Genomic DNA, 10,518 nt, shown 5'->3' with positions numbered 1-10,518 from the left:
CGGTGCTCGGGCTCCAATGATAGCAGCTTGGGATAGGTCAGGTTTTCCTGGAGCTTAGCGATTTTGTTCAAAGAATGTGGTGAATGAATTCGGTTTGGCAGTGACCTATCCTATAGATCGTAGAAAACCTCAACTAAAAGGGAGTGTTTCACATTTGTTTGGGGTTTCGAAATGGCGTAGCCATCTTGAAGACCTTTTGGTGCTGCTCACAATCCTGCCCTTCTCATGATTTAAGCTCTTGTAATTTCTGAGCTAAACGCCCGCAAAAATGGGAAAAGTATATCGGCTAGGGTATTTCAAAGTCGCCTCGGCATTCATGGCGTCATTACAACGTCATTTCGAATCCTGCCATTCCGCAAGCCATATGACAATCAAGGCTAAGAAAAGTATAACTGTAGAGGCGTTTATATCTCGCGTTCGTTAGCGCAATTTCCAGATATAACGGCCGTCCATTGGTTATCGATCAGTGTTGAGCAGGATGCGATGACGTAATTGAACCATGGCGCATTGAAGAGCATGTTTGAGAAACAGGATTATGCTGTCTAGAGCAGTCTTTTTTACTTAAAGAATATGCCAATAGTTATAACTGAGCGTGTTTCATCACGTCTGATGTTTTTTCCATCCTAAATGATACAAATGATCAAGCTCGAAAAATGATGAAAAACACCTGTGGCGGGGTATGACCGTACGCGAATGGCCCGCTCCTGGTCACCCCGAAGCGAAATATAAACATGGTGAACATGATGTGTCGCACAAATGCAGTACCATACGGACGACATCCCGCACAAAGGAGGAAGGTAATCATATGCGTCGTCCTGGGGCGTCAACAGGTTGGGGATGGAGTAGCGCTTGCACAGGATGGGTCAAAGTTGAACGTCGGGCGTGCTGGAGCGTATTCCAGTCTTCGCTGTTCGCGAATTCAAAACCCCTTTGAAGTTTCCACGAATCAAAATGAAATCGGGTCGTTGTTATCTCCCATACAGTTTAGAAATTGTCATATGGGGTGCTCTGAACTGGTCTCTTTTCGCTCAGCTGGTCTGTTTTTGTGGTCTTGTTTTTCATATCGCCCTGGAAAAAGGCATAACGTGATTTGAGCGGCTTCAGACGGAGCTCAGTGCCCGCGTGGGCCGCAGTTTCCGAGGCTGCAGACGGGCCCGGTGTAGCAATTCGCGCATCTCCAGAGCGTGATGTCGCATGACAGAGGGCTTGCTCTCATTACAGCACTGCTGTACGCCACCATCTTCGGCCACGTGACCACCATCATCCAGCAGATGACCTCAGCCACGGCCAAATACCACGACATGCTCAACAACGTGCGCGAGTTCATGAAGCTGCACGAGGTGCCGAAGGCGCTCTCGGAGCGGGTCATGGACTACGTCGTCAGCACGTGGGCCATGACCAAGGGCATTGACACCAACAAGGTAGAGGGCGAGGCGAGTGTGGCGGCGGCGGTCCCAGCGGCAGGCACCAGGTGAAGCAGCTGCCCGGCGAATACCGAGTGCCCCCCCCCCCCCCCCCCCCTCCCTCCCCGCCACCACTGCCGCTGTCCGAGGCCTTGTGCGGACGCCGGAGGCTCGTCGGACTGGAGGGCTCTCCGGACGCCGTGAGAGGGCTCTCTAAACGGCCTCGAGACTGGAGAACAATGCTCACAGCAGCTGTCAAGCAGGCTGCGCGGAGAAGAAACCAAGTCGGCACTCAGGTCATTAGCAGAGATTCTTGTAAGTGTTGGCTGGCTAGGCGTTTAGGTGAGAGAAGGAACACAGCGCCCAAAAAGTAGAGAATGCTGCTTGACGGATTCGAAGCATTTAACGCTAACAAGTGGCGTGAAAAGTAGCGACGTTCCATTGGTTTATATCTTGACGTAAAGGTGCATATATGAACGTTGATATGTCTGCATTTGACCCAACAATTTCCATCTGCCCCTCTTCCGATTCGCCGCTTTCCCAAATCAATCTCCGTGGTCCCGGGACGAAATTGCAGCCCCGAAAATCAATAGCTCTATTAAGGGAAGTTGTTTGTCCAGCTTTAAACGTTAACGCTCTGGCGGATTGTGCAATATGGAGTCCAGGAAGCCAAGGCGCTCCCCGTCGCAGGTGATTTAGGGAAGGTGCTCCGGGGAAGCAGCTCAGCCGCTCACTCCACGAGCTGGTACAGCCGCCGGCTCGCTTTCAAAGTAATGCCCGGGTTAGGCTGGGCGGAGTCAGGGTCGGCACAGACCACCTCCGGTCCCAGCCAGTACACATGGACCATATCTGACCCAAGGCGGCACACACGGACCACATCTGACCTCAGCCAGATACACGGACCACCTTTGACCTCAGCCGGCACGCACGGACTACCTCTGACCCTAACCAGCATACCCGGACCACATCTGACCCAAGGCGGCATACAAAGACCACATCTGACCCCAGCCGGATACACGGACTACCTCTGACCTCAGCCGGCACACACAGACCACCTCCGACCCCAGCCAGCACACATGGACCACAGCTGACCCAAGGCGGCATACACGGACTACCTCTGACCTCAGCCGGCACACACAGACCACCTCTGACCTCAGCCAGCACACATGGACCACATCTGACCCCAGCCGGATATACGGACCACCTCTGACCTCAGCCGGCACACACGAACCACCTCTAACCTCAGCCAGTACACATGGACCACAGCTGACCCAAGCCAGCGCACATGGACTACCTCCGACCCCAGTCGCCCGCACACAGGCCGCAGCAGAGCAAACAACAATCGGTCAGCAGAGTCGCGGCGATCGGTCGCGGTCGTTTGTCAGTGACGGCGTCCAGCACCTCGGAGGCTGCGTTAGGAGCAGGGCGGCTAGGCCTGGGGCTCCCTTCTCCCTTGGGGACCTCGGTATTCGCCGACAGGCCGGCCAGGTCTTATTCCAGCCCGTTTCGCTCGATTCTGCACCCGGCCTGCACCGTTTTCCAGCCGTCACTCCGCTTGGCGCACCTGCCCTGTTTCCGCCGCGTGCCGCGCCGCTTTTGTCGACCGTCAGCTGCAGGCGAAGGCCGGCAGAGACAGACGGGCGCGTGCGATCGATGGACATTCTCTGGCCTGACAGGACCTGCTGCAGCGCCAGTATTCTCATTCCGGTCAGTGTGTCCCGTCCTGGCAGATCGTACAAGCCCGTAAGCCTTTGTAGTCCAAATAGTATCCCAGTTCGATCAGTATCTACAGTTTCGCTGGCCTCTGGCGTCCCGTCAGCAGTCCTGTCGGCTTCCTCAGTCCCATCATCAGTCCGGTCGGCTCCCTCAGTCCAGTCATCAGTCCTGTCGGCTTCCTCAGCCCCGTCATCAGTCCAGTCGACTTCCTCAGTCCCGCCATCAGTCCGGTCGGCTCCTCAGTCCAGTCATCAGTCCTGTCGGCTTCCTCAGCCCGTCATCAGTCCAGTCGACTTCCTCAGTCCCGTCATCAGTCCAGTCGGCTTCCTCAGTCCAGTCATCAGTCCAGTCAGCTTCCTCAGTTCCGTCGTCAGTCCAGTCGGCTTCCTCAGTCCCGTCATCAGTCCAGTCGGCTTCCTCAGTTCCGTCGTCAGTCCTGTCGGCTTCCTCAGTCCCGTCATCAGTCCGGTCGGTTTCCTCAGTCCCGTTTGCAGTATCCAGCCAGATCAATCACCACTGGTCCTGTTCGGTGCTCAGCCTGCTTCGCAGCCGTTTGAGTTTGTGCGCCCGTCCCTGCAACCGTCGGCCCCTCCTTCCTCGACTGCACGCTGAAAATGGCGGGTCAACGTCCTTCGGCGTCCGCTCGGACGCGACCCTCGGCGCCCAGCCCTGCGGCGGTTCGGCGCCCCCGGCCTGACAGAGGGCCGCCTTAGGGGAAAGAGAGGGGAGGGGTTCCTGCTGGCGGAGCTGGCCCGGCAGCCGAGACTGACCCTGGTACTCCGGATGTGGACCGACCGCGACACCCGTCGTGAACTCGGTGTTCGGTGTCGCGTGCTCCCTCGGCCGTCCCGCGCCGCTCCCGCATGCGTTCGATGTCACCCGCTTTACCGGCCCGCTGGCAGTATAGTGCGTGTTGAGGCGAAGTGCAGATGCTGCGGATGGGACCATATGAGCCCGTGCACCGTTACAGTTGTTTTGATGACGTTCCTGCCTGCTGAAGTGCAGGTATTACCGCCCAGGAATTACAGGCCAACCGGAATAAACGTAGCGTTTTATTTGCTGGCTCAGTGATTACTTTCCTCCCGACGACATCTGAGCAATGCAGAAGAAAAATAAAAATGTCGGTGTCTGGGCACAGATGTGTCACCACGGCAACATGTCCACGTGGCGGTAAGTGCGCAAAGTAATGTTCTACACCCACAGTTTATCCAAGTCGCTTTTTTCGTTGCTTGCACCTGCGTGGAATGGCATGTCGCATGACAACTGTGGCTTTCAATGCAGTTTGGCACGGGTGCGTCATGGTGCTGAGCGACACCCTGGCCCACAGTTGCTCTGAAACAGTTTGAGAAGTCAGTTAAGTCGTCCGGCAGTTACTGTCAGGAGTGTCTGTGCGATAGAATAATCAAGCACGCGTCTGTATTAATCAGTCTCACATATTATACAAGGATGCCAAGACCTTCAGGTGCACATTCAACACAGTCAATACAATTGAAAAACATAAATGAATTTCACTCGAGAAAAACATTGAGCTAAGCCGAGGTAGGGACCCTGCCGTCAGCCGGGAGGATTACGAAGGGCCTCTCGCTGGAGCTGCGGCGTCAGCTGACCCTCTGCTGACGTCACCAGGTGCTCAACTACTGCCCGAAGGACATGCGCGCCGACATCTGCGTGCACCTGAACCGCAAGGTCTTCAACGAGCACCCCGCCTTCCGGCTGGCGTCGGACGGCTGCCTGCGCGCGCTGGCCGTGCACTTCAATATGTCGCACAGCGCCCCCGGCGACATGCTCTTCCACACCGGCGAGAGCATCGACACGCTCTGCTATATCGTGTCCGGCTCGCTCGAGGTCATCCAGGACGACGAGGTGGTCGCCATCCTTGGTGAGTTCCGGGGCTGCTGGAGGCTGCGGAGGTGCTCGTCCTTGGTGAGGTCCGGGGCTGCTGGAGGCTGCGGAGATGCTCGTCCTTGGTGAGGTCCGGGGCTGCTGGAGGCCACGGAGGTGCTCACGCTTTGCGAGTTCGTGGCGCTGCGGCGTGTAAAAGATGAAACCACCACCGTCGGTGAGTCCGTGAGCTGCCGGTGGTCGGAGGTGGTAATTACTCGGTGAGTTCGTAGTCTGCTGGTGTAAGGGGAGGGGCGGGGGTACCCGCGATAAGTTCGTGGTCTCCTGGCAGTTGGAGGTGACGGCTCGCGGAGAGTTCGTCAGCTTGTGATGCTGAAGGGTAAATTGTCGCTGAGTCAGCGCGCTGCCTGTGGTCGGAAGTGGTTATCCTCGGCTGGCTGGAAGTCTGCTTGTCGTTAAATGAAGCCATCCGTGGAGAACTTACCGGCTTGCTCGTGGCCGGTGCCAGGGGAATCATTATCGGGCTTTGGGAGCAATGATTATTGAGGAAAACGACGTGAAAATGATATTGTGGATGATAATGCGCACGAATGCGTTGGCTGTGCCTAGCTAGAACGATCTGGGTGGGTAATTTTGTAGAAGTGCTCACTAGTGTGGCCGACTATTATTTCGAACCGCCCAATCAGATCTATGAACAGTTCATAATTCATAAACATGAACTTAAGGAAGATGCAGCCTTGTGGACGTGCAACATGTTCCAGTTGTTTTCTAACTAGAACTGTTTAGAAACCCCTCTTTATGCCGATGACCAGCTCGCGGTTCCACGTGCACCGCCGCGGAGCGGTCGGCGCAGTCGGCACGGCTGCGGCGGCAGCAGCCGGGGCCGCACGCGGTTCAAATAGCCGGGGCTGGCCGCTCCGGGCCATTATCCGCCTGGAGTGCCGCCGTAACTCGTGTCCGGTCGGCAGAGGCCGGTCGCGCTCGTGTCGCCGACCGCCCGTGGCGCCGTGAGCGTCCGCGAGCCGCTGATGGCCGCCGGCGATCGGTGCCGGGGCGTGCCGCGGCCGGCTCCCTCCCCCCCCCCCCCCTTCCGGCCGGTCAGCCGGCTGCCAGAGCCCGGGTTGGCGACGGCGGGTGGGGGCTGAGGGGGGGGGGGGATGGTGGACAGCAGGCGTGACCAGAACCCACGTATTCGAGTGGCTTCTTGGAAAAAGGCGCTTCCAGTTTGATTGCTTGCCGGAGCGGTTTGCAAAACATTCGCTTGGAGGGTCACCCGCCTGCGTTTCTATTTTTGCCGCTGCAGAGGACGTTTGGCGAAACCGCAGGGCCCGAGCGGCCGCCGCCACCGCCGCCCACAGTCAGCCACGCCCGGTGATATTGCCTTGGAAGTGGCAGGTATGCTTTGTTAAAACGGACAGGGATTGTAGACCGCGAAGCCCTTCTTTCGTGTTAGCACAGTACATCTTGCAGCTATGCAAATTCGTACAGTTATCGAACACGCTGGTTGTGCTCTTGCGGCCAGATAGCAGATAGATTTGTATGACAGTCATGTTGGACTTAATGATGTGGTCGGTAATTGTCACAAAACATCCAAACGTGTCATGCGTGGTATTGAACGGTGTCATGCGGTGCCTACGATTTTGAAATGTTTTGGTGTTTGGAGACATGTGCGGGGAAGAAATAGCTGTCCCATGAAGTGAAATTGCTCGACCGTGGTGATGGATCGGAGCTTTCATGGCAACCTGCGTTTGCAATCTTGGTACTTAAGCGGCTTTTAAAAAATACCGAACCATTTTTATGTTTGCTAATATTCAGCGAGTCCCAGTGTCATAATGGTTGTCTGGACGTTACTGCCAGCCGTGAGTAACGCGCTATTGCAATTGACAAGTAGAGAGATTCCGGACATATCGAGGTATTTAACGACTGCTCAAAACGCAACCACGTCTGGCTGGCGTTGGGATGGTATCTAATATGACCACATCATGGACATTACTGTCCTGACTAGTCAGGCGGACTTCCCTAGAACGGCCGACATACTTTACTATTGGCTGTACGACTTACTGATACAACATCAGGCTCAAACGAACGATATTGCCATGAGAAGCAATCAATTACCACGCCTAATAAATGGTGCCAGACGCCTGGCACTAGTTTCTGATCCAGCCGCAGTAATTGGCGTTCGATTTATACCTGCCGAGCAATAACCGAGCACCAGGTGTCCTTGCAGCACTCGCTATCCCAATGCAATGTACAGTTAACCTGTCCTGTCCTGTCCGGGTTAACCTGTTAACCTGTCCGGTAGGAGTGCTTTTATTAGGTGCACGGCGCGAAGACACTTAATATGGCGGCATGCCCAATGTATAATTTTCTGTGACTAGTCCATTATGGACACCACGAGTTTAGTACTCATGACAACATGAAGACTATCGTCGCTTCGCTTACGTGAAACACGTGCGTATCAGGGCATTGGAACCACAGACACCCTTTTACACACGTCAAGAAAATGGAACTACGACAGAATTTATCCCGGCTGGATAATGGCTTTGTTTTCCCACCCTTCGCGAAATAATGGTAACTCGCCGCATTAAGGTCACGCTAGCTAATCATAGTACGGAAATAACGGTGAAGAACACACACACACACACACACACACACACACACACACACACACACCACACACACACACACACACACACACACACACCACACACACACACACACACACACACACACACACACACACCACACACACACACACACACACACACACACACACACACACACGCGCGCGCGCGCGCGCGCGCATACGCATACAGCGCGCGTGCGCGTTGCGACGCTGCCACCGGAGCACTGCTTCGTCTGGATATGGAAACCTAAATAAGCGCTAATCACACTCGAAACACTGCGGACTCGGAAGACCCGCGGTGCATTTGCTGGTCATCCGCCCAGCGTACCTAACCTGTAGGCACCGTTCTTCACTGTTCGTCATGAGCGGTACTTTCTTCAAGGGTCTGGAGCGCGTGCTATGAATAGCATGCCACTACTTACACTACCGAAGTACGCTTAAGCTTACAACGGAAGCTAGCTGCCGTATTTATTATGCCACTGTGTTTGACTGCAGAAATATCGAATGCTCTCCTCGCCTGCCATCACGATCAACTTGGAAGACATCGGGTTGCCGCTAAATGGCACCCCCTTCCATTCGTGCGTCAACTCACAGGATTGCAGGCTCTTGGAACAGAACGACAGGTTTTCAATGAGACGGCGAGTCGCGCTGGAAGAGCGTAGAGCGTGAAGGAGTTCCGACATCACATGACTTTTCACTTTGCTGAGATAAGTTACGCAATTGTTCACTGATAACGCAGCATTGTTTTAAACTTTGGCATGAATGCATCTCGTGGGACATTACTTCTACCAGGTTATCGAGAAAAGTCGGCAAGATGAAAGTCTGCAGTCTGTTGACTTGTATCACCAGTTGGTTGATGGCAGCTGGAGCATCGACAGAACAAGTCGCCCCAAACTTTGGAGGGGAGGGGAAGGGAGGCATAGCTATTTCTGGGTGTGCTTGGGTACTCTGTGCAAGTGAGATGTGATGACGTTGTCATGTATGTGCATGGCTTCGTTGGCGCCCGCCTCATTCAGCGCAGAAGAACCGTTCCCATTTCACTTATTTCAATCCCGGTAATTACGTAAGCTTTTTGCGAGGTGCTCTGACTCGAGTATTAATCGTTTAACATCACGTTTTGAGGAAGGACTTAAAATTCAGACGCGGAAGGCAGTTGCCACTCAATGTGTGCACCCTTGCTCAAAGCTTGACGGTTGCAACGGTTGTCTCTTCCATGTTACTGATTCCCAACAGGGGACCATTTGACGGCTGGGTGGGAAAAACGGCACGAACGACCACTGACCTTAGCTGCGAGACCTGCTCTCAGTTTGTCTTGACCAATCGTTTTGATCGTCGTACGACTGATACGACTGATACGACCGTGCCGCTGTTTTCAAACGGTTTTTGATTTATGTCTGGTGTTTTAACCTCAGTTTAAAACTGAAATGCGCCTCGTTTTGAACGGTGAATAAAATAAAACCTTTCGGCCGGGCTTGCGGCTCAGATCGCTGGCGTGGTAGTGCATATGCGCCGCACCTATCAGCTTTTGGCCGATTGTGAGCTGAGGCGAACCGTTTCAAAACCCGTGTGTTAACCAAGCGCCCGAGATACTGGCAACGGGCACTCCAGAATCAGTGTATCCTGTCTTTTGTTGCCAGACCAGGCAAACGTGGCACTTGCATCTACAAATTCAGGCCGCTGTACATGTGCCATAAGAACTGAATTCGCAACTCAGTTCTCAATTCGCTTGACGCCTCCCCCCCCCCTCCTTGCCGTCTTCAGGTCAGGGGGATGTGTTTGGAGACACCTTCTGGAAAGACCCGACCGTAGGCCAGGCGGCGGCCAACGTGCGCGCCCTCACCTATTGCGACCTGCACACCATCAAGCGGGACAAGCTGCTGGAGGTGCTCGACTTCTACCACGCCTTCGCCAACTCCTTCGCCAGGAACCTGGTGCTCACCTACAACCTCCGACACCGGGTAAGCATGTACTGCTTCTGACCTTGGGTAAGCACACGACCACAGGCCCTAACGTTGCAACGGCCACAGACTTGCGCTGTGCCAACCACAGGCCCTAGCGCTGCGCCAACCACAGGCTCTGGTGCGGGCAGACGTGAAGCAGGTGCACGGCTGGCGAGGTGGTCACCTGAGCTGCCATCCTGCTGATCGGCCATCGGCGGTTGAGCCAGGTCCGGCTGGAGCCCCATGCTCGATCAAAGGAACAATGCGTGGCTCGCGGTCGTGACGTCACGCGGGACTCATGCGGCGGAATGCGAAACATGCATCGGCTAGGCTGATGCAACATATTGTCGTCACGTGCGTATGTGCCAAAGGGTCGAACATTCGGCTGGTGAAATGAGGTTTCCATTTACCAGGAGCCTATTGCGAAGCCGGAAGGATTCGTGAGAATTTCTGTGATGTTGGAGCGGATCATTCATTTCATGCTCGGTGTACATCTAAAGTATCGTCGATTTATATTTGTGGTGCCCGGAAAATGTTCCGAAAGGTATATTTGATCACAGTGATCATAGTGGTAGATAGCGAAGGGTTCGCAACGTGTATAAAATCGAAAGAGCTCAGGTGTGCTTTGCACGCTTTTAGCAAGCAATAGTTCAAGTGTGGTGGTTGGCGGCACGTTTACTCGATCCATCTATGCGGATTTACGAGGGCTCTGGATCCATCGTGGGGGCGGGTCCTGCATGTTCTAAGGGAGGATATTGGGTTGTTCGGAAAAGTTCTGACTCAATGTTTGTCTGTGCGTGTGTGTGGTAGTGAGTGCGTGCGTGCGCGTGTGTGGTGTGCGTGCGTGCGTGCTGGCATGGTGTGTGTGTGTACGTGCATGCGTGCGTGTGCGTGTGCGTGTGTGTGCGGTGTGTGTATGTGCGTGTGAGTGTGCGTGAGTTTGTGTGTGCATGTTGTGTGCGTGTGCGTGTACGTGCGTACGCGTGCGCGC

At 54.7% G+C, this 10,518-nt stretch overlaps 2 protein-coding genes across 2 annotated transcripts in view; one reads left to right on the top strand and one right to left on the bottom strand.

The window, feature by feature from the left end:
* Window positions 1-227, bottom strand: part of LOC119108726 (potassium voltage-gated channel protein eag) — a 27,530-nt gene extending 27,303 nt beyond the window's left edge. The window contains exon 1 of the mRNA XM_037232360.1: window positions 211-227. Within this exon, the coding sequence (XP_037088255.1) occupies window positions 211-227 (17 nt within the window). The remainder of the gene's footprint in view (window positions 1-210) is intronic.
* A 960-nt stretch (window positions 228-1,187) lies between these two features.
* The window catches only part of LOC119108717 (potassium voltage-gated channel protein eag), a 36,270-nt gene continuing 26,939 nt past the window's right edge, over window positions 1,188-10,518 (top strand). The window contains exons 1-4 of the mRNA XM_037232349.1: window positions 1,188-1,421; window positions 4,746-4,998; window positions 9,349-9,545; window positions 9,661-9,754. Of these exons, the coding sequence (XP_037088244.1) occupies window positions 1,188-1,421; window positions 4,746-4,998; window positions 9,349-9,545; window positions 9,661-9,754 (778 nt within the window). The remainder of the gene's footprint in view (window positions 1,422-4,745; window positions 4,999-9,348; window positions 9,546-9,660; window positions 9,755-10,518) is intronic.

Source organism: Pollicipes pollicipes, unplaced genomic scaffold, assembly GCF_011947565.3.
Source record: "Pollicipes pollicipes isolate AB1234 unplaced genomic scaffold, Ppol_2.1 Scaffold_2555;HRSCAF=2994_pilon_pilon_pilon, whole genome shotgun sequence".
Classification (NCBI taxonomy): Eukaryota; Metazoa; Arthropoda; class Thecostraca; order Pollicipedomorpha; family Pollicipedidae; genus Pollicipes; species Pollicipes pollicipes.
The sequence above is the reverse complement of the archived record's forward strand: the minus strand, read 5'-3'. Positions and strand labels throughout refer to the sequence as shown.